Here is a 27982-nt window from a genome sequence, read left to right as displayed (position 1 = left end):
GACGGGAGAGCGCAGCCAATGAGCGTGCGTTTTGTTGCGAGGTGTCCCCGGCTCCAGTATTATAAAGAGCTCCACGAGTCGGCATTGTCAGGCGGCGGCACCGCGCGAGTCGGACCTGGGCTGTGGTCCGTGGGTTCTGTGTGGCGGCGGCCGAGAGGAGGGAACTCGATCGGAGCGGCTCCGTCAGTGGACGGAGGCGAGACTCCGGTAGCGCGAGCTTGAGCGCGGCCGAGCCCGCGGCTCCTTTCCCAGCGGGTGGGGACAAGTGGGCCCCGCGGCGTCATCGGCGGCGAGGTGAGCGACCGGGCCGCGGGAGGCGGGCGGGAGCTCGGGCAAGAGTAGTGCCGGCCTGACGCGCTATCGCCGCGTGTGGTCGCTCGTTGCAGGAGCCGCCGCGGCCTGGCCTACCATGTCGGAAGCGGGTGAGGAGCAGCCCATGGAGACCACGGGCGCTACCGAGAACGGACACGAGGCCGCCCCAGAAAGCGAGTCGCCGGCCGGGGCTGGCACAGGAGCAGCGTCGGGGTCTGGAGGCGGGACCACGGCGCCCCCGAGCGGGAATCAGAACGGCGCCGAGGGCGACCAGATCAACGCCAGCAAGAACGAGGAAGACGCGGGGTAGGTGCGGTCGCGGGCGGACGGGGGCGCCGCCTTTGTTCCGGGGCCGCCTTTTGTTGGCGCCACGCGGCGGGGGGAGGGGCGGTCGGACCGGACCCCGCTACGCTCGCTGGTCGGCTCTTGAGCTGCTACTCTGGAGTTTGCAGGAGTTTGTTGGGTCGACTTTGGCGCCGCCCCGGGGCCGCCCGCGCGCTGCCGGCCCGGAGTCGGCGCAGGGGCGGGCGGCCCGGAAGAGGGAAAGCGCTCAGACTCGGTGCCCGGCCGGGTCTAGGGCTGCGTAGGGGCTGTGTGGGTGGAGTTGGCGCGCTCCCGGGCCCAGGCCTCCCTCCTCCGCCTCTTCCCGGGGGCGGAGTCACCGTCTGAACCCGGGGCGGTCTCGGCCCCAGGAAGCATAGAGTTCCTTGAAACAAGTTCTTGGAGGTGGTGAAGATTGGAAGGGACGCTAGCCTGTAGATTCGTGGTTGTTGGACACCTTCATTTTCAGTTTTGAGCGGTCTGGGCCCATATCCCTGCAAGGTTTCCGTTTTCATTCACATCCTGGGGCTGCACAGTGTAGTTAAACGTCGTTAGCGTCCATTTGAGATTGGAGGACAGTGGGGTCCAGGTTGAATTGAGATTGGAGGACAATATAAGTTTAACTTCCTTCAAATGTAGCGCCCTTATAGGCTCTAAGGGTGGGTGTAGACTTCATCTACAGGATGTTGGCTTTATAGTCCTTTCAGTGAAAGCTTATCCAGGACTGCTCCTTAAAAATCACAGCTTTCTTACAAGATTTGTTGCCATGCATCTCACCCTACCATTTCAGAAAAATGTTCGTTGGTGGTCTGAGCTGGGATACCAGCAAAAAAGATTTAAAGGACTATTTTACTAAATTTGGAGAGGTCGTGGATTGTACAATAAAAATGGATCCCAACACTGGACGGTCAAGAGGGTTTGGGTTTATCCTCTTCAAAGATGCTGCCAGTGTGGAGAAGGTAAGCTGGGTGTCAGCAATCTCAGGGTATAGAATTTTAAATCTAATGACACTGTTCTACAGCGTGTTTAGCTTGTGTGCTCTGCAGTTGAGTGCTTTGGGACAAGTAGGTTAGGAACTTTAAATTCTTGTTTTTGAGGGGATAATACTTTTTTTTTTTTTTTTTTTTTTTTTCTTTTTTTTTGGGCAGTGCTGGGGATTGAACCCAGGGCCTTGTGCTTGCAAGGCAAGCACTCTACCAATAGCTATATCCCCAGCCTGATAATACATGTTTAATGGGAAATATGTGAAGTGGTTCGGGAAAAGTATTGATGTTTTGTTATCTTTAATGTACTTGTTCATGGGTATCATGCTAAAAACTTTACTGTGGGTATTAGAAGAGATTCCCAGATTATTGTGAGGATAGGCATTTAGCTTCATGTCGGAAAAATTAAAATCCTCAGCCTCAGAAATTGAAGTTGAAGAGATCATGTAGTTAAGGTAGACTGAGAATTCCAACCCTAGCAGCCTATTTCCAGTCTGCTCATGATCACTGCTGCTTTACTGGAAGGAAATGGGCCCTATGTTGGGATTACTTGGACAGGATGAGGGATGCACAGCATGGGCAATGGCTCGGCAGATTATTACTAACTTTGGAGAGGTCATTAACTGTATAGTAAAAATGAATCCCAGCACTGGGTGGTCCAACAGGGTTTGGAGAGGAGAGGACTGGTATAGGTGTTTAGGTGAACCAGTTGTATTGGGGGCTTGGAGGAAGCTGGGTTGGGAAGTTGAACTGGGGTAGAGTTTGGAGGGGATGAAGCACGTTTTGTGTATCTGTGCTGGAGTCTCGAGGCTCAAAGAGAAGGGCCTCCACGATCATTTGCTGAGTAATAACCTGATCCCCTTCTGTTTGAAACAGGTCCTAGACCAGAAGGAACACAGGCTGGATGGCAGGGTCATTGACCCTAAAAAAGCCATGGCTATGAAGAAGGACCCCGTCAAGAAAATCTTTGTAGGGGGTCTGAATCCTGAAGCTACAGAGGAAAAGATCAGGGAGTACTTTAGAGAGTTTGGGGAGGTAAGTGTGGTGGCCCAGGAGTAGCCTGCCAACTGCCCTGAGGCTGCTTTCTTCCTTCCTGGTTGGTCCATCCTTGGTAGCCTTGGCTAATTGGAGCCCTCAGCAGGAGTCTTTCACTCTGGCCTTTTGGTGGGTCTTCTCTCCAATAGTTCTTTATGTGCCTTGGAGTAGGAGAGGTTTGGTCCTGAGCATTGCTTATGTTTTTACAGATTGAGGCCATTGAGCTTCCAATGGATCCCAAGTTGAATAAAAGACGGGGTTTTGTTTTTATTACTTTTAAAGAAGAAGATCCTGTGAAGAAAGTTCTGGAAAAAAAATTCCATACTATCAGTGGAAGCAAGGTATGGTGTTTTCGCTGTGTGTGCCCGTCTTTCTGTTCCTAGAGAGCTGGCCCTTGCAGGTGTGGGTTAGGTTGGGCTATAGCTGAGAGATTTGCAGGTTGGTTGGTTCTTAATATTTCTCCAAAGTATATGCTGTCTTAACTGGTCCTTTACTTCAAAGCTCCTAGGCTGCTAGAACCAGATTGTGAGGGAGGAAGGACAGGAAGTGAGTCTTCTGTGATTTAAAGCTTGGGGTGACAGTGCTCTAGATGGAGTCCATGGTATATGAGGCCTGCAGTTAAGTTCTCAGAAAATTGTGGAACTAATGCAATTCAGTAGACTACTTTTTATGGTGAAGATTTTCCCTGTTCCTGACTACTTCCTTTTGTCTATCGTGGGATAGATATATCCCTTTGAGCACTGCTTTAGACAATCCTACCACAGGCAAAGGCCCCAAAGAGCATCCAAGGACCTGATCAACTTAAATCCAGGGCCAGTTTTGTTTTAAGTGGCGTCATGTGCAGTGAAAGGTGTACCTCCTCCTCTGAACTCTGGTAGAGGAGAGTAGTTTAGGCTTCAGGATGGCAGTTGGCAGAGTTGAGGGTGTGGTCTCCTATGGCTGGGTGTGGCAAGCCCCGTGTGTCTCAGCAGGAGTGGCAGTCAGATAAGGTGAGACAGGTAGGGTGGGGCTCCTGGAAGTTCCTATCCTGGCTATAAGTTTAGAAAGCTCCGAATAGGGATTAGGTCCCTAAATATTCTATAAAACAAGCAGTTAGGTGAGACCCTAGTTGTTCCTACAGTGGACAGTGACACAGGCTGTTTTCTGTGCCTTCCTGTGAATGACATGGTGGAAGGAGTCTCAACTAACTTTTTAATGAAGTACTGGTGGGTCTTAGAAATACGTGTATTCAGTTGAGTATAATCAAGTTGATTTTTAATAAATGGGATAGAAAACACGGTCACTTGGCAGGGTAATTGGTCAGTTAAGAGTATTTTGTGTCGGGACACAATGTGTAGTGATTTTTACTACTTTTAATGGAGGTGTCTGTCAATATTTTCCTTAAAAGTACTGCTGATTTATTTTAGCAGACATGATTCCCATCCCCTCCCCCAGTGTGCAGATGTTGGGCAGGAAGGAAGCTGACTCTGGGCCCTGTGGTGATGTAGACATGGCCTTATCCCAACAATAGGCCAGTGCTTGGAGAAGTGGAGGGATGGGTGGCAGTGTGGTCTCAGGCAAAGCCCCATCCTGAGTCTCAGGAGATTTTCTTTATCTGTATGATGGAGGTCGGGGTTTCCTCAGAGTATTTGGGTGGGATGAGTTTCTTCTGTTAAAAGAAAGAAAAAAATAGTCTCTAGTGTTCAAGGCCTCTCTGGGAAGTCCTCTGGCCTTCTTGTTCTGTAGGACAGAGGTGGTGCCAGCCCCCAGGCCATCTGTCCTCTGATGTCTGGTATGCCTTTCTCTCCTGGGTTGCAGTTGGTGCATCTGCTCCTTTCTTCTCCAGTGCATTTTCCTAGGGAAAGGTTTTCTTGAAAGAAAGGCCCTGGGTTTTGGTTGGTTCCAGGAGCTTCTAGCAGAATAGATTCTTGCCCCGGCATATTGTTTTTTTGAGCAGATTGACATGCCCACTCCACCATCTGAGTGTTACAGTGAAAGTCTTTGTCCTAAACTTGCCCCCACTGGCCTCACCCACTCTCTTTTTGACCTTTAGTGTGAAATCAAGGTGGCCCAGCCCAAAGAAGTCTATCAGCAGCAGCAGTATGGCTCTGGGGGCCGTGGAAACCGCAACCGAGGGAACCGAGGCAGTGGTGGTGGTGGTGGAGGTGGAGGTAAGTGAAACTTCGATGAAGATGGGTCCTGTTTCCCTGCCTCTAGGATGCCTTCTGTGCTTGTCTTGGGGTTGCCTTTGGTGTTCTGTGCAGCACGGGTGGGCAGGCAGTGTGTGAAGTGGAATGGGGCAGGGATAGGAATAATTTTCCTGAGTCCAGCTGTGTGCTTTTGCTGCTATGGCTCCTGGAATGGAAGAGCCCTGTCTTTCTTCACTTGTGCGGCTTTGGGCCCCAGGGCAGAGGGAGCATTTGCATTGCACTCTGGGCAGGGGCATGATGGGTTGTGCTTGGCTCTGTGGCTGTCCTGAGTCTTGTTACACCCAGGGGCCAGTGGGCAGAAGGGTAGGGCAGAGCTGTGCCAGGCGCTTACCTCCTTCCATCACAGGCCCTCTGACTCCAAAGCCTGAACTGCATCTTTTTCAAGGCCAAGCTGCCAGGGAGGGTGGGGGTGATCAGAGGGTAACTTGAGTAAGCCACTTGTACCCCAAGTGAAGTTAGCATCCTGGCCTCCTGATCCAGTCTCAGGCCCAGGGACGGGCCCAGGGCCCTCAAAATCAGAAAGCAGCCCCATGGCTTCTGCCTGAGTTGCCATTGTAACCCCGCCACCCAAAGGGCAGGATTTCCTCCATCCTAGCTCCTGCGTGTGCTAAATGGTCCATGGGCCCCTGTGCCCTGCTCCCCCCACAGGTCAGAGTCAGAGTTGGAATCAGGGCTACGGCAACTACTGGAACCAGGGCTACGGCTACCAGCAGGGCTACGGGCCCGGCTATGGCGGCTACGACTACTCGCCCTATGGCTATTACGGCTACGGCCCCGGCTACGACTACAGTAAGTAGGAGAGGGAGGCCCCATCCATTCCCCCACCAGGGGGGCAGGTCAGACAGTGCAGGGGCCACTGGCAGCAAGGGCTTTGGAGTCAGACAGGCCCTGGCTCAGGCACTGGAGCTACCCAATGGAGCACTAGCTCTGGGGCCTCAGTAAAACAGAGGCGATTCCTACTGTACAGGGCTTTTGAGGATCCTGTGAGGATGCGTGTCAAGCGCCTGGCACAAGGTAAATAAATGCTCAGTAAGTAGTAGCTGCTACGTTGTTCTTGTCCCTAGGTCAGGGTAGTACAAATTACGGGAAGAGCCAGCGACGCGGTGGTCATCAGAATAACTACAAGCCATACTGAGGCGGCAGCAGGAGCAGCTGACTGACTGACCGCACACGCTTTGTTTGGATACGGAGTGAACACAATTATGTACCAAATTTAACTTGGCAAACTTTCTATGGCCTGTCCCATGTGCATCTTATTTAAAATTTCCCCCCTGGAAATCACTCTCCTGTTTTACTATTTCCAGAGCTCTAGTTGTTTAGGCAGCGTGTGGTGTCTCAGGCCAGAGCGGCATTAGGGGTTGATTTTATTACCAGGTTACCTAGAACCAGGTTAGAGGGTCTGCTTCCTGCTGCCGCTCTGCAGCCTGGACCTGTGGACCCTGGTTGTAAAGAGTAAAATGTATCTTAGGAAACCAGTGTCACCTTTTTTCCCACCTTTTAATTTTATATTATTTGTGTCATACATTTCCTGTAATGGAAGTGTTAATTTTACTGTACTTTTTGGTACCTTTTGGGAATCTAATGTATTGTAAGGTATTTTACACGTGTCCTGATTTTGCCACGACCTGGATATTGAAGCTATCCAAGCTTTTGAAATAAAAATTTTAAAACCCCCAAGCCTGGGTGAGTGTGGGATATGCCGTGTGAGACCTCTTATCCAGAGTATGGATGCTAGGTGTTTTGGGGCTGGGACCTTCTCCCATAGCAAGGTCTTTCAGGTGCTGACCCAGTTGTGGGGTGCAGCTTGGAAGGACCTAATTACTGACCTTTTGTAAGCTGTTTTGGGTCAATGTCCTCCATCTGTAGAGAGCATCCTATCAGGCATACACACCCTACACATGCTTGGTTAGCTTTCTCAGCATAGAAAGAGCTGGCTGTGGGAGGAAATGGCTATTCCTGCGCTCTCATCCCAGCCAAGAAGTGCAGACCACGTGTTGGAGATTTTTCTGTTTGGGGTGGGTAGATAATACCCAGGGAAGTTAGACCCACCCTTTTGAAGAAACTAACCTGTGGGAAGGTTCTTTGCTGAGAATACTGGCTGTTGATGGTAAGGAACCATCTCTGGGTCTCTTAAGAACAAGAAGCAAGGCCCACTTACCTGGAGGATGCTTGACTGAGCTAGGCTGAAGTCTCAGTGTTTCACAGCTTCTCACCTTCTCTTCCATATCTGAAAAAGACCACAAAGCCACCCCCACTAGATCATCTTTCTCTGGAACCTTCAGTATCCAAACTACTTGGATAGCATTTTGGACACTGGTCCCACCAACATGGCCAGGCTTATGCCTAATCCTAACCCTGACCCACAGAGATGGGCTAGCAGTTTCTTGGAGGAAAACCACACATATACCTGCAAACACAAACCAGCCCTCAGTTTTCTTGATACTTCAGGCTCTGTCCAGAAGTCTTAAACCCACTTCTGTGGTCAGTCAGCCCCTGGTTCCTTAGGCTCCCCACAAATAACACTCCAACAGAACCCCTACCATCTCAAATTGTCTAGCAGGGATTGATCTTCCCTCAGTTCCAGGGCCCTGGGCATATGTGTACCTGTGGTCGGCAAAGAAGAAAACTAGAGATAGAAAGGGATTGCTTTTGACCCAGATAATTTTGCCTATATGGGGGTCTCGAAGATCTCTGCACGTGGCATATAGCCTCAAAACAGCTAGATTCCAGTTTGGTAGAGATGATGTAAGTAGATGGAGGGGGGGGCCCTGAGCTGATTTTTGACCTCTCTAGGTGATGGGGGAAGAAATTGTTTTCATTTGAACAAATCTCATTTCCGCTACCAGCAGTTAGCTGAGTGTGCTCCTAGCTTTAGGTATAGAAATAAGCTCCTGCCATCTGTGTCCCAGGGTGATTTTAAGCACATGTAATGGGGTCTAGGTTCCCATTATCTTTCTGATGATTGGTCTCACTGAACTGTCCAGGCAGGTAGGCTGGGTGGTGGCTTGGTGCCACTCACCCAGAGCTAGAAAGCTCTTTTAGGCCCAGGCAGGAATTGGAGAGGCTTGGGCCAGGAACGTTCTTCACAAACTTAACTGCTGTCCAGAGGGTACCCTGGCTCTGCTGTTGAGCTCTCATGTCCCTTAGTGCATGCTGGGAGGGTTCTAGATAACATGATTAGTTGTTCCTCACACCCAAGCTCACCTGTCAGAATGGCATCCAGCTTTGTCACCACATGTTGTGCATTGTCCAGGCTGAAACACATTGGGGGCTTGAACTTCAAAATGTTCCTCCCGGGGCCATCAGCACTTAGCAAAATGTAGTTCTCCTTCAGCCTGTGAGGACAGGACACCCCTTTGACCTTCAAGACCTTCCTCAGCCTGACTTTGGCTTAATGCCCAGGGTTCCAGCCACACTGTCTTCAGTCCTTCACCATTCACTTCCCACCAGGACATTGTCCACCTTGCCAAAGTCCTGTTCATCCTGTGGCCCAGCATTAATGGCTTCTGTCTGGGATGCACCTTATGTGACCCTGAGCCTGCTGCCCCCCAGAATGGGCCTCGTCTTATCCAGTCTGTACCAAGCCAAGAGAGACCAGGATTATGCTAGATTGCAACAAGAATTGCCTGCATTTCCCATTTTGTGCATGTTTTGTGATGTGTACTGTTTCCCTTTTTTAATGGAACATGTCTAATATTAATGGAATGACAGTTCTGTAACACTTGCCTAGCTTCAGTAACTTCCCCACCTATGCCTCCCAGGGTAACTGGCAATCCCAGACAAGGTCATTAGTTTCCCATTCTTTTTGGGAAGATAAGTATCATCAACATAATACTGTACCTAAGAATAATTTTTAATATTTACAGTAATACTTAGGTTATTTTGGCCACTGGCAAGGGTCTGGTATGATTATATTCATGCTTTGACTTGTGCTCCCATTCTTTTTTAACAAGATTTGTTTTCAGTCTGTCTTTTGGCTCCTTTTTTCCTTCCCTGTTCTTTGCAGCACAGTGGAAAGAACAAGGTTTGAACGGTGGAGTCAGCCTGGGGCCAATCCAGCTCTGCCACCTAGCAAGGTGACTGCAGGTGGAATACCTGTCCCATGTTTAGTGTTGTGAATGTGGAAGAGAATTAACCTGGTATCTGGCTTCTGTGCTACCTGATCATTCAGAATTCCCAAGGCTCACTGAGAAGAGGTTGGGTGAGCCAGCACAGACTGGCTGGCCACTGCAAACTTGAGGAAAAGGCTTTACAGCAATGTGGTATAGGGTAAATAAGCACACAAGATCATGAGTGTTTCATAATTTGAATAAAGGCATACCAGAGGGATTTTCTGTGGTAGGGGAATGGGTAGGAATGGGGAATGGAGATTAAAGGGAACAGTAATAGGGGAAGAAGTCTTGAGGCCTTGGGTTCAAGTGAGAGACTCCAGACTGGGAGACTGGTAGAGTGTGAGCCCCAGCCGCACACCCCCAGTCCAAATGAAGAGTGGGAGACCATTCCAACAAACTGGCAATCTGAGAATGGGGAGTCCCCACCCCTCCCCCTCAGGTATGGCTTTAGGAAAGCAGTTACCTTCTCCAGCCCTCTGTGAAATATGAATTAGGGCTTCCTGGCATTGGGTACATAGTTGATGGGGCTGTATTCCCTGTCCTGAGAGCTCAGTTAAGGAGAAGCTCAGATCATCTGCCTCAGGCCCAAGTACTATAGCTATTTAGCCAAATTTATGGAAACTGGGTGGACAGAGGGAGGCTCCCTCCCACTCAAGGCCCCAAGCTGTGCAAAGAGGCTTCCATGGTGGCTTCTATTGTGGAAGGCAACTTGAAGGGAAGAAAAAATACCTGGTTACCACATAGTCAGCCTCTTGGGTTGCTGGCATCCTCGTGGCCTCATCTTTGACCAGATCCACACCAATGAAGAGTCCAACACCCCTGGAGAAGGTGACATCTCAGAAGGCCAGGCCCAAAGGCCACAGTCCTTGCTCTCAAGTTCTTCCTGGGCCACAACGGAGTACCCCTGTTGGAACTCTTTGGGACTGTCCCTGTGCCTCCCGTGGAGGTGGGGAGCCTGGGAACCCTTGGAGTGGATGAAAACAGTCCCAGGGAGTTACTGGGAAGGAGAGGAGTGGGCTGGGGTGTTGGACAGAGGAAAGGTTGGGATTAGCCTAAGCTCAGACTGAATCTGAGTTTTCCTCTTCCCTAGAAAGTACAATGTTGGGCAGTAGCCACCTCTATTCCTCTAGAGGGTGAGCATAAAAATTCTTTCCATCTCAATTAGATGAAGAATATGGACCATTCTGGGCCATGGCAGGTGCTTGGTTAGTGGAGTGCTGACTTCCCCTAGAGCCTTACCTGACATCACCAATGATGGGATGTTTGGCTTTTTGTTGCCTGAGGAGTTCCATCAGAAAGCTCCCCACACAGGTAGCATGAGTCTGGAGTTGCTCCTTCTCTAAGACATCCAGGACTGCCAGCCCCACAGCACAGGACACTGGGCTTCCCCCAAACTGAGCCAGGGAACAAGAAGTATGTTAGATTTCCAGTATTGTGGGCCACACACCACAGAGAATTGCTACACATTCCAAAGGCAGTGACAGAAATGTAGGTCCTGAACCCTGCAGGGCTCAGAGCCCTCAGTAGATGGAGAGCTCCTGTGGTCCCCATTGGATGTCCTACTTTCTCGTGTGATTATAAGCTAGCTCAGGTATCCCTGGGATACAGTAGGAGCCCCTAGAATATGCAGGATCAGAGAAAAAGATGTGCTGTGTGTTCCCAAAGATCCAGGGTGGTTTTTTTTTTTTTTTTTTTTTTTTAAGAAAGGGCTTAGGGTGCCATCTGTGGTCCAGACCCATAGCTTTGGACTGTTCCCATCACCTCTGTAAAGGAGGGTTCAGAACGGCATACCACAAAGCTCACCAGGGAAAAGCTACTCTGAATGGCACAAGTTCACAGCTCTGTTGACTGAGCCTGGGATCCCCCTGCATTTTATTTGGCTTATGTGGCATTTCTAAAAGTTTATGAATTGGGTTCATAAACTCTTGCAAAAGACTTCACACACCTTTATTTCTGATTAAACAAACATGGCTTATCTGGGCACACAAGGACCAAGATCATGGTTCCCTTCAGGCAGTACATGTGTTGGCACACCTTTCCTATTCAGCCTGACCCCACAGATTTGAATGGGATCTGTGTTTTAAAGGGTTAGGAGCAGTGGGTGTGGTGATGCACCCGTGTAATCCCAGTGACTTGAAATAAGAGGATCAGAAGTTCAAGGCCAGCCTTAGCAATTTAGCTAGGCCCTAAGCAACTTGGTGAGACCATTTCTTAAAAAAAGGACTGAGAATGTGGCTCCTGAGTTCAATCCCCAGTATTTTTAAAAAAGGAGCACGATGTTTCCCTCAGACCATGTTTTGTTTTAAATGCCATCTTTAAAAAAAAAAAAAAAATCCACTTTGGAACTGGGTATGTGTAGGTCAGTGGTAGTATACTTGCCTATTATGTGTAAGGCCCTGAATTCAATCCCCAATACTACCAAAAAACAAGAAATTTAGGCATAACAATAAGCGGCTTATGTTTTTTAAGTGTAAGGTTGAGATGCAACAGAGGTATATACTTGTGCAACTTCCTCCACAGTGGCTACAGAATATTTCCGTCACTCTTCAAAGTTCCTGTACTCTCACTCCTTCACTATTAGCTCCAGGCAACCATTGACCTGCTTTCTGTCACTTTAGCTTTGCCTTTTCTAGAATGTCATTTAAATGGAATTAAAGAATTATGTACCCTCTTGTGCCTAGCTTCTGCTCATTGTTTTTGAAAAATTTCCATACTGTTATAAACGTCAGTAATTGTTCATTTTATTGTATAATTATTCCATTTTATGGATCTGTCATAATCTGTTTATCAATCTGTTGAGGGATCCTTTGGTTATTTTAATTTTTGGTTATTGTGAATAAAAATCCTATGAATATTTGTACACAGCCCTTCTGCAAAAACTATATTATTTTGCTTAGGGTAAATAGGTGTGGAACTGTTGGGTTATAAGGTAAATATATTTATAAGTGTAAAAAACCATGAAGCTTTTCCAAAGTGGTTATATCATATTATATTCCCACCAGTAGTCTTTGAGACTCCAGTTGCTCTACATTTCATCATCATTTGGAATCATCAACCTTTGTTTAAATTTAACATGAATTACAGGTTGGGTAATCATCCAAAATGCTCCAAAACCTGAAACTTTTCCCCCATACCAGGGATTGAACCCAGGGCCTCATGCATGCTAGGCAAGTGCTCTACCACTTAGCTACATCCTCAGCCCTTTTTATTTTGAGACAGGGTCTTACTAAATTGTCAGGCTGACTGAGAACTTGCGATCCTCCTGCCTCAGCCTCCTGAGTTACTGGGATTACAGGCATGTGCCATGACACCTGGCTACAGCTGAGTTAATTCTGAATTTAAAGATCAGGATGAGAAAGTTCCCAGAAGAAAGGGGAAACAAATATAAAACATAAATTAAAAACTAAGCTATATGGAAGACAAGTGGAAGTGCTAACATCTGTATAATAAAAGTCTTAGAAGAAGAAAAACAATAAAAAGTGCAAGTAGTTGAAAACAATAAAAATAGCTGCTGGAATTAGGAAAAAAAGCTACTGGAAAGTTCATAAAGTGTCAAAAAGACAAAGGTAAAATGCATATATGGACATGTTTTAGAATTTAAAATAGTAATGTGACTGAAGTTGTGACTCAGTGGTAGAGCACTTGCCTGGCATGTGTGAGACCCTGGGTTCGATACTCAGCACCACATAAAAGTAAAGAAATAAAGATATTGTATTGTGTCCATTCACAATAAAAAAATATTAAAAATAAAAAAAAAAGGGATAAGAAATTTCCAAGCTGGGTATAGTGGTGCCTGTATTCCCAGCAGTTTGGTAGGCCAAGATAAGAGATTGCAAGTTTGAGGACAGTTTTGGCAACTTAGCCAGACCAAGTCTCAAAAAACAAAAAATAAATAAAAAGGGCTGGGGAATGTGGCTAAGTGGTAGAGTACCTTGGGTTCACTCCCCAGTACTAAAAACAACAGGGAAAACTGCAGAAATTTCCAAAAGATTTCTAGTAGAGCTGCTTGTGTAAAAAGGAACAAGACTAAATGACATATTCTTGGTAATTTATTTTTATTTTTAAAAAAATTTTTTACACCTTTATTTTATTTACTTATTTTTATGTGGTGCTGAGGATTAAACCCAGTGTCTCACACGTGCTAGGCAAGCACACTACCACTGAGCTACAACCCTAGCCCCTGTTCTTGGTAACTAAAGATCACAGGAATATGCTCATGCTCAGCGTGTGCATGTTCAGAAAACTGAAAAGCCCAAAACGATCACCGCTGGGTACCTTGAGTCTCTGAAGAATGAAGTAAAGGGTAAGGTAGAGTGGTAAAATACCAGTAAAAGTCACTTACTGGTTCTAGGTGTTTAAGGAGATTTATGTTGAATCATTAAACTGACCTTGCAGAGATAACAGTGACTACACATGACAACACAGTCTTCACAGAATTAGTTCAGAAAAGGCACTAAAGAAGTAACAACAAACTGGGGAGAGAGGAGAATTTAAAATGGCCAATTTCAACAAAATTATGAAACATAATGAAAGTATAGCCCATAGCTTGGAAAAAAAGGCAATCAATAAAACAGACTGTCTCTGAGGAAGCCCAGGTACTGACTTATTAGACAAAAACTTTAAATCAGATTGTACAAGTACTATAGGAAACTACCTAAAGAAAAAGCAAAGCATGAAAACGATGTCTCACCAAACTAGACAAACTACATAAAGGAATAAAATAGAAAATTGGGTTGAAAAACAACAAATGAAAACGTCACTGGAGAGGCACTACAGGTTTGACAAGCAAACTGTCAGCAAACTTGAAGCATATACGTCAGGTGAATTTGTCTACTCTGTATAACAGAAAAAAGAATGAAGAAAAATGAACAGAGCAAGCCAGGCCTGGTGGTACACACTTGAACTACCAGCTGTTTGGTAGCTTGAGGCAGGAGGATTGCTTTCAGTAGCTCAAGGTGAGCCTGGGCAGCACAGCAAGATCCCATCTCAAATCCAGACAACAACCAAAAAACCTGTAGAAATGTGTGGACTCAAGTGGCCTAACATACAAATGAGAGTCCCAGATGGAGATGACAGAAGAGGCAGAAAACATTTAATAAAAACTTATTTAAGAGTCCGGTGTAACTTCCAATGGGCTAAATGTTTTTGTGTCCCTTCAAAATTCTTAGGTTGAAATCCTAACCCCCAATGTGAAGGTATTAAGAGGGTAGGGAGGTATTCAGGTCATGAGGGTAGAGCCCTCAAAAATAGGATTAAACCTTTTTAAAAGAGACCCACCCCAGAGAACTCTCTTGCCCCTTCCATCATATGAAGTAAGAAGTCAGCGTTCTACAACCTGAAAGAGAACCCTCACCTGAATTCAATCATCCTGACACCCTGATCTTAGACTTTCTGGCCCTCGGACTCTGAGAAATTTTGGTTGTTTTTGAGCCACCCAGTCTATGGTACTTTGCTGTAACAGCCCAAACTGACTAAAACATAACTTCAAAGCAGCAATGCAGTGGTGCTTGCCTGTAATCCCAGCAGCACAGGAGGCCCAGGCGGGAGGATCTCAAGTTCAAAGCCAGCCTTAGCAACTTAATGAGGCCCTAAGCGACTCAGTGAGACCCTGTCTCTAAACAGTAATCCCTAAGGATGTGGCTCAGTGTTCAATTCCTGGTACCAAATTGGGTGTGTGTGGGGGTAATTAAATATCTTCCCACAAAACACAAAATTCAGATTGAATTTTTACCAAACTTTCAAAGAACAAATCATTCCAATTTTATATAAAAGTAAAAGAACTAATTCATTCTACAAGGCTGGTAGGACCCAGGTAGCAAAACCCAAGTTATAAGAAAAAAAATTCTAGTTAAATTTGACTCCTGAAAATAGATTCCAAATTATAAATAAAATATGAGGAGGTAGAATAGTGCATAAAAGTGAGACTATCCCACACTCAAGCTGGATTTGTCTCAGGTATATAAAGATGGTTTAATATTGGAAATATACCTAGGCTTTGGCGCATGCCTGTAATCCCTGCAATTTGGGAGGCTGAGGCAGGAGGGTCACAGGTCAGCCTCAGCAACTTAGACTGTCTCTAAAGTAAATGTGAAGGGTTGGGGGTGTAGCTCAGTGGTAGAGTGCCCCTGGGTTCAATCCCTAGTATTGCCAAAAAATGAAAAAGAAAAAAAAAAAAAAAAGAACATAAAGCAAATATATCTATTTATTGTGGGGATCAAACCCAGGGCCTTGCATATGCTAAACATGCTTTCTACCACTGAGCTACACCCTCAAGTCACAAATATCATCCTCAATGGGCAGATACATGCATTCCCATAAACTGAACAAGTATGCCTTATGTCCTATTTGGTTTTGATTTTGAACTGGAAATTTCTCTTATCCAGTGTAATTAAACAGCTGCCATTATTTGGTGATAAGATTGTTTATATAGGAAAAAATTTTTCCTCTAAATTCTTAGAAATAAGAGTTTAGCAAGAAAATGGATAGTCCACATTTTTGTAACAGCACCAAACAGTAAGTATACACAAAATTCACCATTTATGATGGTGAATATATTTAGGAAAAAATCTAGTAATGTGCAAGATGTTTTTAAAAATACCTTTATTTATTTTCATGTGGTGCTGAAGAGCAAACCCCATGCCTCACACATTCTAGACAAGCGCTGTACCACTGAGCCATAACCCCAGCCCCTATGTGTAAGATCTTTACAGAGAAAATTATAAAACATGGAAAGTTATACCATGTTCCTGAGTAGGAAGATTCAGTATTGTAAATAAGACAATTCTCTTCAAATTAAATTGACCATAAGAGTAGAAGCCCTGAAACAGACACACTCATGTATGACTTTTAGTTACATAATGGAGGTGGCATGTCAGATCAGTGAAGAAAAAAGGCATCAGAGAAAAATGATGAAATGATTCCTGATTCACAAAACTTAACACAAAAATTAACACCAGACAGATTAAGGACCTGTATGTCCAAACAAAACAATAAAACGCTTAGAATATTGATTATATATTTTAGATATTTAGATCTTGGAGTAGGGAGAGATTTCTTCAACAAGAAATGAAGAACTGTAATAGGAAAATAGGTCAAAAGGTAGGTCAATAATATTAAAATTGAAAACTGGTTTATCATAAATATAAAAAGTGAATTGAAAAGCCAGGTTATTAACTGGATGAACATATTCATAATATACAAAATTGACAAGGAATTAGTATCAAGAATATATAGATATGTGTTTGTGTAGATATACAAACTAACATATAGATAGATGTGTATACATATCTACAAAATTCCCACAAATACGCATCACATTTTAAAATGTGAAAAAAACATGGATTTCACAAAGAGGAAATGAATGAATGGCCAATAAAATGAAGTGATGCTTCACATAATTTGAAGTTTGGGAACATTCCATATGGGCTACCATTATACACTGTACTTAATTGGCAAAAACTAAAAGGTGTTGATGAGGACATATATTGCTGTTGAAGGGTCTTGTGAATTGTTTTGGAAAGTGGATGCCATTATCTCCTAAAATTGAAGGTGGACACACCCCCTATGACCCAGCAATACTGCTCTTAGGTTAATTCACATCCTGCCTTTTCACTCCTATGAAAAACTGTGCACAGGAGCCCAGTTCATAAGTGCAAAAACAGAACAACCTCAAAGCACATTAACAGGAATGGATGAATAATCTGTGGTACGTTAACAACGAATATTATAAAGCCACTAAATTACAGTGAAGCAGTCCATCCTTACAGTGAAGGATGAATCTTGGTAATACAATGCTAGGTGAAAACAACAAAATCCAACTTCAACTAAAGTCAAAAAACAACTGGAATAAATAAGGAACTTGGGATTCAGAGTGATAGTTATCTAGGTGAAGGAGGCAATGAGATAATTTGGGGTCAAATATAAGAAGAGATGCAGGTTACTGTCACAGTCCTAACTTATTTGAGGTGATGGCCTCCCGGGTGTTCATAACATGAATAAGGTAACCAGGTAAATTATTAATTAGAAGAAGACTATGTAGGGACAGATGTATTTTATGAAACAAAGATTGTACTTAATCTAGTTAAGTGCACTTGAGGTTCAAGTAAAACAAACAAAAATCAGGATCAAGCTCCACTGGGTCATTGTCTTCCATCAAACACAACACACTTCCTCTTTACACAGTGAATGCCTGATCATTATTCCAGATTTGGCTCTGGGCTCATCTTCCACAGAATGCCTCTACCACTTGTCCCATACTACTTTGCCTACTTCCTGTCTGGGGTGGCCCTTTTTTTTGCTCTCTCAGTGCCATGAACAACATGTCCATTAAGTCATCCTCCACTGATATCATGATGGTATCTGACCTGACAGCTTGTCCAGAGGGTAGAGGCACTGTTTGTGTCACCTGGGCACAGAGTGAGTCTGCTAAAAGCACCAGCCAAAATGTCACTTTTTTTTTTTTTGTAGTACTTGGATTGAACTCAGAACCTCAAGCGTGCTAGATAAGAGCTCTACCACGGAGCTACATCCCATCCCTTTTATTTTAATATTTAACCCAAGGGCTCTCTCCCACTGATCTACAACACCAGTTTTTTTTTTTTTTTTTTTTTTTTTTTTTTTAATTTTTTGAGATAGGATTCTGCTAAGTTGTCGAAGCTGGCTTCAAACTTAGGATCCTCCTGCTTCAGCCTCCTGAGTTGCTGGGATTATTGGCTTGTACCACTGCACCCAGCTTTTCCCTTACTCTTAAAGACTTTCTCTGCCTTATTTAGCCATCCTGAAATTGGCTTGGGCTCTGGAATGTTTTGGTCTCTTAATTCAAACTGCCTCTTTTTGGAGAAATCATGGTGAATTCTCAGCTCTTTCCTTTCCTATTTTTCTTTGTGGCCTAAGCACAAATTTGGGTCTCTTTTCTTGCCTGCACCAGTCTCCTGTGATTCCCTTCTCTACACCTTTCCAAAAATTACTTCAGATCTCATCTCTCCATGATTAAAACCCCACTCCCACAGGGGCTGCAGGTGTAGCTTAGTGGTAGAGTGCTTGCCTAACATGCAAGAGACCCCGAGTTCTGTCCCCAGCACTGCAAAACAAACACACCCTTCCACAGTTCCTCACTGCCTTTGGATCATCTTAGATTGTCTCTTTGCAGTGAAGCTACTGCTGACCACCATGCTCCCCTTTGCTCATACTGCAACTTCCATCTTGGAGCCACTGAACATGCTACTGGGTCAACTTCAGTTAGAGAAAGCTCTTGGACCTGTACCTCGAAGACAGGGAACACAAAGCTACCTGTGATGTGAACTCTGTTCCTTTCATGTCTCCCAAAAAGACCCAGCTTTTTGTGCAGCTGCATCAGCTCTCTGGCTCCAACACCTGCCACAGGGCCTGGCACACTGTGGGCAGCTTTGCTGGAAGGAGAGAGCCTCTGGCATTCTCTTTCTAGAAGTCTCTGTATTGGGAACAGTGCTATCCCTGTGGCCGTCACTATGGGCAAGCTGGTGGTCTGAAGCCCTATAAAGCCCATGGTGTTCCCTTGCCCTGGAGGCTTCACTCACCGTGTTGAAGTATTCGATGCCGGTGGCTTCAAATGCCCTTGACACAGCTTGGGTGGTGGCCACGCAGGCAACAGGGTGACCATTGCCAATGGACTTGCCCATGGTGACAATGTCAGGGACAAAGTCTTCCCCCTGCAGCTGGAAGGCCCAGAAGTGCTTGCCTACTCGGCCAAAGCCAACCTGGATCTCATCTGCGACAAAGACCCCTCCAGCCCTGTGGATGTGCCTGTGATGGAGGACAGATGGCCATGGGGCTTTGGTGAGAGGAACTTACAGGATTTGGGAGGTCTTAGGGTTCTGGATCCTGGCCCTGCCAGCAGAAAGGTGGGGTGGTGCGGGGCAGGGGGAAAGGGCAAATGGCTGGCCTTCTCTGGGCCATTATTTCTTTAAGGGCTTTGTTTTGAAATATTCTAGCAAGCAGGTCAGAATGTGGTTGGGATTTGGAAGAGATTCCTGCCCTTCCTGGAGCAGGTCCCGCCTACCTACTTACTCTGCTACGTGGGAAAAGTAGCCAGCAGGGGGAATGATCTGCCCTCCCACGCTGGGCAGAGACTCCACGAAGAAGGCTGCAATCTGTGGATGAGGCAGACATTGGGAACACCACTAAGCAGCTCAGCGTGCCCTGCTAACGCTGGCTCAGTGGTAGTCCCAAGCAGGACAATTCACCATCACTGCTGTACCCTCCTTTGGGCTCCATGTCAGGTCTGATGGTTTGTGACTCAGTTTTTCTTTTAGGTCTCAAACCAACACTTAAACCTGGATGCCTCCATCCCCTTGTACTTGGTGTGTCCTTAACTAAATTCACTGGTATGCCTGTTCCTTCCCTGACCCCTCTCTGGTGACCAGCACCACTCTCATCCCTCCTGCCTAGGACAAATGTGGTCCCTTTCTTTTTTTCTTTTTTCTTTTTAATAATTTTAGTTGTAGAGGGACACGATACTTTTGTTTATTTAGTTTTCTTATGTGGTGCTGGGGATTGAACCCAGTGCCACATATGTTAGGCAAGCGCTCTGTCATTGAGCCACAATCCCAGTCCTTGTGATCCCATTCTTGATCTGTCCCCTCCCTCATCCAGTCATGCTGATAGCCCACAGAGTCTGCCTACCTCTGTAGCATCTCTGAACCCACTACTTCCTCTCTGACATACCTGCCTCCCAGCAGACTTGCCTGTTTCTGCCTTGGCCTCACATAGTTGCCATCTACTGAAGTGGATAGCTCTCCAGTGTATCTCTCACATGGCACAGGAGTGACACTCCAGCCCAGAGAGTTGACTCTTGCTGTTCTGCTTGAAACCCTTCACTGACCCCTCTGCTGACAGCAATGATTTCCCACTATGTTCTGCTTGGAAACTGCTTCAGAGGCTACTGGTAAGATGTGGGAAGGGCTGATGGGATGGGAAACTGGTTCCCTACCTCTGCTACAAACAGAGCAATGTTCTTTCCAGGTTTTATAGAAGTGGCTGCAGAGCATCTGAAACTCACAGGTCAGGCTTCCTGGTCTGGTCCTGCCAACCCTCTGGTGCCACAGCCTACCTTTCTTTGCCATGTATCCTGTGTTAGTTCTGTCATTCCTTCAGTGAAGTCATCCAGAAAGTCTTCACCCCAGTCACCAAAACTGTGGGTGGTGTTCTTCTGGGGCACAGCACATTTCTCCTGTCTCTGCCTGTCCACTCCATTTCCCCTATACTGCCCTGGTCAGGCCTTCTCATTGCTCACTTAGACCCAACATAGCCTCCTCAAGGTCCCTGCCCTCAGGATGTCCCATTCAAATCCATCCCACACAGCCTGGAGTGAGAAAACAACTCAGTCCCTGTTATCACCCTCCCTCTTAAAGCCCTTCAAAGGTCTTAAAGCCCTTCTTGCTCAGCACAGCACTGGGACCCCCTTGGCAGATGGATCCCCCCTGCCTCTCTAGGCCCACTGACTCCACGATCCACAGTTCCTCGCCTCTGCACAGGCTGTCCCTTTTAGGAGGCCCTTCCTCTCCGCCCCACCCCTACTCGCCTTGTACTATTGCAGTCAGGTAGCACCTTCCGCAAGGACTCTCCTTCAGGTTCACATAAGTCCAACCTGGGCCTTGGATGCCTATAACACCCAGGATGTACTTTTATCCATGTTCTCACCAAAATTCTGGCTGGGCCTCATCCTGCTTTCTCTTTGGGCATCTAGCACAGTGCAGGTAACCAGTGCAGGTGACATTCATTGGACTGTTGAGGGTGTGGTTACCTTCCTGCCCTTCTCCTGTGCGTTGCTGACCACACGTTTCACTTCATTGGCATAGGCCATAGCTGGATTGGGGTGATCTTCCCGGTAAGGGCCCCGGTAGGTGTCTGGGAGAGGTGCCTGTAGGGAGTAACAGCACTGTGTCATCCTGGCTTGGGGGTGGGCACCAACCTGTTGCCAATATGAGTAGTGCATACCACGTGGACCCATTCCTTCTGGCCATCCAGGTACCGGAACTTGTATGGACTGATGTCAATCAGGGAGCTCAGGTGACCGTGATAAGCACTGGGGGGAAGAAGGGAGGGCTCAGACCCAGGTAGCATGTTCTTTTGATCTAACCATGTCCACTGTCTTTCCACTTCCAAAAGCAACATAAAGGCCCCCAGCTCTTGGGCTGGAACAAGCATGGGCCTTGGAGTAAGGAAGATTTTCTACAAGGCCACTAACTGGTCATGTCACAGCATTAATTGTTTAATCACTGTGGGTCCAATTTTCTCTTCTATCAAGTGTGTGTGTGTGGGGTCTCCTTCAGGGTGGAAAGGGCTAATGCTCTAAGCCCAGGCCCAGGTCTTGTGCACATCAGATATTCAATAAATACATGGGAACTATAGCTGGAACAGTCTATCTTCACTTCCTTACTAAGCATGTCCTGCTCCCCAGAGCTGCCCTCCCAAGACAGTGGCCTGATGATAGAGCTTCTGGGGATGTATCTTTGGGGCCCAGTCCTGTGCCTGTCATGTTCCCCTACAGTGGCCCAAGGCCCTTCTCCTCACTAAGGTATAACCAAGGTCAGAGCCTCCCTGATCCTCAACAAGCCTATGGGCCTGGGGTTCTGAAAGTGGCAAGAAGGGCTGTGAGTTGCACTTACTGGTCTAATACCACTACATCCTGGTGTCCCGTGTACTGGCGAGCCAGCCGCAAGGCCAGGTCATTGGCTTCTGACCTGTAACAGTAAAAGTGGGCATGGCTTGAACAGTCACCCAAAGGTTCTCCACAGAGAAACCATGCAAGCAGGAGGAGCCCTTCCAGCAGCAAGAAGATTCTTGGACTTCATTCAGTTAGTCATTTGTTTGTTTCATAAACGAAGTGCTTCCTATGTGCTAGGTGCTGGGGGTAAAAAGCATAGGTATACAGACAGGCCCTCACTCCCTTGAAACTTATATTCTGATGTGTCATGAAAGCCAAAAAACAAACAGTGGTCATTTTTATAAGTGCTAGCTGTGAGTCCAGTGTACTAAGGGAGAATTAGACAGGCCTTACTTTAAATAGGGGTGCACTGGGGGTTGAACATGTTCCACCAAAATTGTTATGTTGAAGCCCTAACTCCCAGTACCTTAAATATGACTTTATTAGAATACAGCCTTTGAAAAGGTAAGGTAAAAGGAGGACTTCAGTGTATCCTAATCCACTCTGACTGGTGTCCTTAGAAGGAGAGGAAATCTGGATGCACAAAGAGACACCAGGATACACACACAGAAGAAAGACCATGTGAGGACACAAGAAGAAGGCAGCCATCTGTAAGTCAAGGAGACAGGCTTCAGAAGAAACCAATTCCACTGACACCTTGATCTTGGACTTCCTGCTTCTAGAACTGCAATACAGTACACTTCTATTGCTTAAGTCCCCTAGTCTGGCATTTTGTTATGGCCACTGTAGCCACATAGGGGTTAAGGATTGCTCTACAAGGAGGTAACACCTAAGCCTTGAGGGAGAAGGTTCCAGGCAGAGCGAGCAGCATGCACAAAGGCCCTGGTGGAGACACAAACTTGGTGTGCTCCGGGAACGGAGAGAAGACAAGCAAGGTCAGAGCCTAAAGTGGGCAAAGCAGAAGTGTGGAGACCTGCAGGGTTCACCTTCACAGAGGTGGGAAGGAGCCTGGATTTTCTTCTTAGTGCCACATGAAGCCAATGAGGAGTTTTAATCAGAGAAAGAACATGACTCAAATCCTATTTTAGGAGGCAGCCTCTAGTTGTATGTCAAAAGGGAATGAAATCTCACCCCAATTAGAATGGCGATTATCAAAAATACAAGCAACAACAGGTGTTGGCGAGGATGTGGGGAAAAAGGTACACTCATACATTGCTGGTGGGGCTGCAAATTAGTGCAGCCACTCTGGAAAGCAGTGTGGAGATTCCTTAGAAAACTTGGAATGGGGGCTGGGGAGATAGCTCAGTCGGTAGAGTGCTTGCCTTGCATGCACAAGGCCCTGGGTTTGATCCCCAGCACCGCAAAAAAAAAAAAAAAAAAAAAAAAGCTTTGGGCTGGGGAGATAGCTTACCTGGTAGAGTGCTTACCTAGCAAGCACAAGGCCCTGAGTTCGATCCCCAGTACCGCAAAAAAAGAAAACTTGGAATGGAACCACCATTTGACCCAGCTATCCCACTCCTTGGCCTATACCCAAAGGACTTAAAATCAGCATACTACAGAGATACAGCCACATCAATGTTCATAGCTGCTCAATTCACCATAGCCAGATTGTGCAACCAACCTAGATGCCCTTCAGTTGATGCATGGATAAAGAAACTGTGGCATGTATATACAATGGAATATTACTCCGCCATAAAGAATGATAAAGTTATGGCATTTGCAGGCAAATGGATGAAATTGGAGAATATCATGCTAAGTGAGATAAGCCAATTTCAAAAAACCAAAGGACGAATGATCTCGCTGATAAGCGGATGATGACACATAATGGGGGGTTGGAGGGGTTAGTGTTAGGGTTAGGGAGGGAGGCAAGAATGGCAGAAGGAAGGACAGTATAGAGGGGTGGGAGGGGTGGGGGGAGGGAAAAATAACAACGAATCAAACAACATTACCCTATGTAAATTTATGATTACACAAATGGTATGCCTTTACGCCATGTACAAACAGAGAAACAACATGTATCCCATTTGTTTACAATTAAAAAAAAAAAATGGGAATGAGAGTGCAAGTGAGGAGACCGAGGAGGAGGCCCAGATGAGAGCAGGGGATGGAAGAGTTCTTGGAGTTAAGGGATATTTTGGAGACAGGCAGGATTGAAGCAGAAATACATGTATGTGGTTCTTGCCTCAAGCAGAGATATGGATGGTGATACCATTTATGAGGTGAGGTGATGTGAGGACGGTGGTTGTGGGGTTGTTTTTCATGGGAAGGCCTGGGGTAGGTGGCTGGAAACATCAGGGAGAACCAGTGTAATGGTCTCACATCAGGTGTTGCAGAAGACATTTCTTGATTGTCTCTGGACATGTGAAGTTGGAGATGTTTGTCAGATGTCAAATGGACAGTTAGAACCTCGAGTCTAGAACACATGGAAAGCATCTGGGCTTGTGATATAAATTGGGAGTCACCAGCACATGGATGATATTTAATACCAAGGGAATGGATGAGATCATGGAGCAAGAGGGCTCAGAGAGAAAAATGGCCCAGGACCAGTCCCAAGGAATAGAGCAGGAAGGATTGGCACAGGAGTCAGAGGAGTGGCCAGAAAAGCTGGCAGGTTACCATCAAGGCACCAGAAACCAGAGGAAAAAATTTCCAGAGAGCGGTCACTCTACCAAATATTGCTGGAAGACAGATAAGACAAAGGCAGTAAAGATATCATTGGATTTGGCAACATAAAAGTCATTGGCACCTACACAGGATTAATTTGATGAATGGATAAGCCAATAGGAATAGCTCTTCCTTCTCTGCTGAGGAAGTACCAACCCCTGCACCCAGTTCCCTGCTCTTCCCAGTGGGGTTCCAGTTCAGTCTGTCACTTCCTAGTTAGATCCTTTCTCTGAACAACATGTTTCCTTTATCTGTCAAATTAAGATGGTAAATTTTGGGCTGGGGAGATAGCTCAGTCGGTAGAGTGCTTGCCTTGCATGCACAAGGACCTGGGTTCAATCCCCAGCACTGCAATAAAAAAAAAAAAAAAAAAAAAAGGTAAATTTTACTTCCTAGAAGTAATTCAGGGAACTGATGAGTGGACTATGTAAATGGCAGTGATAACAATCATCATTACTAGGCCGGGCAAGTGCTCAGTGGTAGAGTGGTTGCCTAGCTTGTATAAGGTCCTGGGTTCCTTCCCTACCACAATAAACAAGCAAAAAATCACTACTATAATCCAAATGCCACTACCTATACTCATCGGAATATTCTCTCTCATATGCCATGATCATCTGCCTGATTCTGCCATTATTGCCACTCCCATTGCAAGCTACAATCACCTCCAACTGGCCCCTGAATTGGCACCAAACAGTGACAACTCTTGCTTTCTGCTGGCACTGATGACATCACTTCCCTAACTAAAACCCTCTGATGTCTACCTAATGTTCTTAGGATATAGTGTCCTCACTTGACTGATAAGGCCCTTGTGATGGCCCTGAGAGTGTTAGCTCACACCCTTTCTTCTTCCTTTTTCAGTCTGTCAAGTGTGCCAGGGTGCTGTGCCCCTACCTAAGCTGTTCTGTGTGGTGACCAACCTTGACAAGAGGACTTCCAGTAGAGCAGGCAGCACCCTTCTTTCCTTTTCCCTTAATTACCTCCTACTGAGCTTTTAGAACAGGCCAGGTCCCCCACTGTTTCTGGGCCTCATTATACTTTATTCTTTTCCTCTATACAGTAACTCTTCTTAGTAATTTTATATTTCTTTGAAGAATCACTTGATGTTTCTGCTTCTACTGAGTAGGGGTTTTGGGCTTTATAGAAGGCAGAAATGAACGCATTAACTCATCAAGCCCCAACAATGATCCTGCAAGGGAGGTAATGACATCTTTTACTAAAAGAGAAGGAAACTGGAACCAAAAGAAAAAGCACCAGGATCCAGTTAGGAAGTATGGGAGCCTCTCCCTGAAGCCTACCCTTGGTCATCTACACCATGCTGTGCCCACGTGAGTGACACTTCTTCGGTGCCTCACTCTCTTGCTAGGGGCTGGCTGCAGTTCACTTACCCAGAATTCAGGAAATAAAACACACAGAGCTTCTCTGGCAGGGTCTCCGACAGCCTCTGTGCATAATCCACGATGTTGTCGTGAAGGTATCGGCTGTTGGTGTTGAGCACCTGGTTCTGTTCATGTGCAGCCTGGACCACGAGAGGGTGGCAGTGCCCGACTGCAAGAGGGCCACCTCCATCACATGGCTGACTCCACTCAGCCAGTCCCACCGGGCTTCCCCCAGCCCCAATCTGTAAACCCGGCCAGGGAAGACGCAGTTACAAAGGGAGAGGTGGAAAGAGAAGAGTTCAAGATGGGAGGGGAGGGATGATGGATCTGGAAAGGAAGATCTAGAAAGGAGTTCCTGAGATTCCAGCAGAAGGAAAGATTCTGTCAGAAACCCTATCTAGACAACTTATGCCTTTGAGGAGGCTTCTGGAGGCATTTTCCTTAAAAGGCAAGAGTCAGAGGTAACTGTCACAGGGCTTGACTTGACCAGTTAATGGGGCTGGAGGTAACTGTGACTGCCAAAGGCCAAGGATAATGATAACATGGAACATGTATTGAGAGCTTGCCTCATGTCAGTCATGTTCAAAACAATTTTCGTTAATATACTTAATTCTCCAGAACACCTAGAGGTGAATGCCTAGTAAGTAGTACATGATTTTTTATGCAGATGAGCAAACAGATAGAAAGAATTAAGTAACTTGCTCAAAATCACACAGTTGGTAAGTTGGTAAAAGCTAGACCCCTGGCTTTTAACCTGTTTTATTCACCTCCAATTTGCCTGCTAATTCATGGACTCTCTTCCATCAGCTCTGGCAGTCCTAGCTGAGTGACTGAATTTCTAATTCAGTTTCCTTAACAGCACCTGAAATGGTCAATGGAGCTGAATCCCTGCCACTATCCCTGCACTTTGTCAAGGAGGGCCATACTGCCTTGCTGATCATGGCCGGGCTGTGTATCACTCTCTGAGCTAATCATCAGTCCCAGGTGGAACTGGATCCATACATATAGATCTCTGACTCCTGCCCGGAGACTTCTACTGCTACTTGGCAAAGACTGGACATTCTCTGCACATGGATGTGACTTGGCTCAAGTCAGGCACACAACTTTGGCATCAGATTCACAGCCTCAGCCTCCTCTCCTGCCCCACCGGCCTGAGGTGATACTGACCGTGAGCCACATTGTTGATGCAATCGATGTATTCTCCCCCTTGTTCATCATACAGGTATTGCCCTTGGCCACGGACAATCTTAACTGGATCCTCAGGAAAAAAAAGTCTGCAGGAAGAGCTGTGGGGATAGACCAGAGGTGGACAGCTATGTCTGAAGACCTGAAGGGAGCAGTCCACTATCAAAGGCCTCCTCACCCCTTCCTGGTTTCTGGAAAGCGCAAAAACAAAGTGCTCTTTCCTGGCTGCCAGGCTTCTCACTCCATAGTTAAGAAGGAAAAGGATGGGGCAGGAAATTGCTAAGTCTTGAAATTGTTTAAGGCATGTTAAGACTCAATGGCCTTGCTCATGTCTCAATGTGCCCCAGCCAGACCCACGAGGGCCCTGTATGGCCAGATGTACAAGGAACGGCACCCACATTAGGTAGCTGTCTCTCAGCCCTAAACATTCCTTGCCAGTTAAGTGGCCCTGTTGTCCCTGATGGGTACTAGTCTTAAGCTCTGGATGGAGGCTGCCTTCCCGCCCCCCCTCACCCCCGCTACCCGCCAAGTCCCACCGTCCCACCGAGGACCCCTCTCGCAGGTCCAGTGCATACTTTCTCTAACGCTGTGAAGGACTCCTCACCCCACCCCTAGTCTGAACTTTCAGCCCTCCCTGGATCACTCTCAAGTTAGGCCCAGGTCGTGCTGACGGGCCGCCAGTGGGCAAGGTCCGCCCAGGTGCTGGGGCAAAGTCCGTCCCCCTAGGCGCCCGTGGCGGCGGCTACGAGGCGGGTGGCATCGGCTCCCTAGCCTCGGGGTGGGCCCAGAGGCGGCCCCGGATGCCGCTGCGGGAACCGCCAGCCCGGGGCGGAGAGGATTCAGAACGCGCGGGACTGCGGCCGGGGTAAGGCCGGGTGGGGCTGGGAAGTCGCGGGCTCTGTGCCGGAGGCGCGCGCGCGCCGTGCGTGCGTCGTGCGTGCGCGCGCCTAGGTACCTGAGGAGCCGCTGTCGCAGGGCCAGAGTGTCAACCTTCGCGCGCTGACCGGTGGCCATGGCGCCGCGCTGTCAGTCGGTGCGGAGACGCTGCGCGGAGAGACTTGGCCGCGCGCGCTCGGCATCTAGGGGCCCGCCCCGGCCCCGCCCCTGCTTACCCCGAGACGGTGGCACCCCGGGCCCCGCCCCCAAGTCGCCCTCTTCGCTT

General features: G+C 46.9%; 2 protein-coding genes and 1 long non-coding RNA gene across 11 annotated transcripts in view; 2 read left to right on the top strand and 1 right to left on the bottom strand.

Annotated features, from left to right (window-relative positions):
• Window positions 1-62: 62 nt before the first annotated feature.
• Window positions 63-6517, top strand: Hnrnpab (heterogeneous nuclear ribonucleoprotein A/B). Of its 2 annotated transcripts, XM_047555595.1 has the most exons (8): window positions 63-294; window positions 387-618; window positions 1424-1592; window positions 2493-2651; window positions 2861-2992; window positions 4684-4801; window positions 5489-5629; window positions 5905-6517. In XM_047555595.1, exons 2-8 carry the CDS (start codon window positions 410-412, stop codon window positions 5973-5975), a joined length of 999 nt encoding a protein of 332 aa, XP_047411551.1. In that variant the 5' UTR covers window positions 63-294; window positions 387-409; the 3' UTR covers window positions 5976-6517. The 2 variants fall into 2 exon arrangements, with proteins under 2 accessions (XP_047411551.1, XP_047411552.1); XM_047555596.1 differs by lacking the exon at window positions 5489-5629.
• Window positions 3867-27934, bottom strand: Phykpl (5-phosphohydroxy-L-lysine phospho-lyase). 7 transcript variants are annotated; one of them, XM_047555590.1, is made up of 13 exons: window positions 27776-27934; window positions 26803-26921; window positions 25645-25877; window positions 21597-21671; window positions 20926-21013; window positions 20732-20848; window positions 18997-19079; window positions 18507-18732; window positions 10192-10346; window positions 9682-9771; window positions 8045-8175; window positions 6999-7067; window positions 3867-4299 (listed from the first exon to the last, which is right to left on the bottom strand). In XM_047555590.1, the coding sequence occupies exons 1-13, from the start codon at window positions 27897-27899 to the stop codon at window positions 4271-4273; spliced, it is 1539 nt and encodes a 512-aa protein (XP_047411546.1). In that variant the 5' UTR covers window positions 27900-27934; the 3' UTR covers window positions 3867-4270. The 7 variants fall into 7 exon arrangements, with proteins under 7 accessions (XP_047411546.1, XP_047411548.1, XP_047411544.1 ...); XM_047555592.1 differs by having other exon boundaries at window positions 3868-4299; window positions 25645-25804; window positions 27776-27915; XM_047555588.1 differs by lacking the exon at window positions 3867-4299 and adding an exon at window positions 4308-4485.
• Window positions 27283-27982, top strand: part of LOC124986819 (uncharacterized) — a 53823-nt gene continuing 53123 nt past the window's right edge. For both annotated transcript variants that reach the window (XR_007109094.1, XR_007109095.1), the window contains exon 1: window positions 27283-27685. This is a non-coding gene — a long non-coding RNA (uncharacterized LOC124986819). The remainder of the gene's footprint in view (window positions 27686-27982) is intronic.

The sequence above is a fragment of the Sciurus carolinensis genome, chromosome 6 (genome assembly GCF_902686445.1).
Source record: "Sciurus carolinensis chromosome 6, mSciCar1.2, whole genome shotgun sequence".
NCBI classification, from domain to species: Eukaryota; Metazoa; Chordata; class Mammalia; order Rodentia; family Sciuridae; genus Sciurus; species Sciurus carolinensis.
Note: the sequence above shows the minus strand (reverse complement) of the source record. Positions and strands in the feature narration are given on the sequence as shown.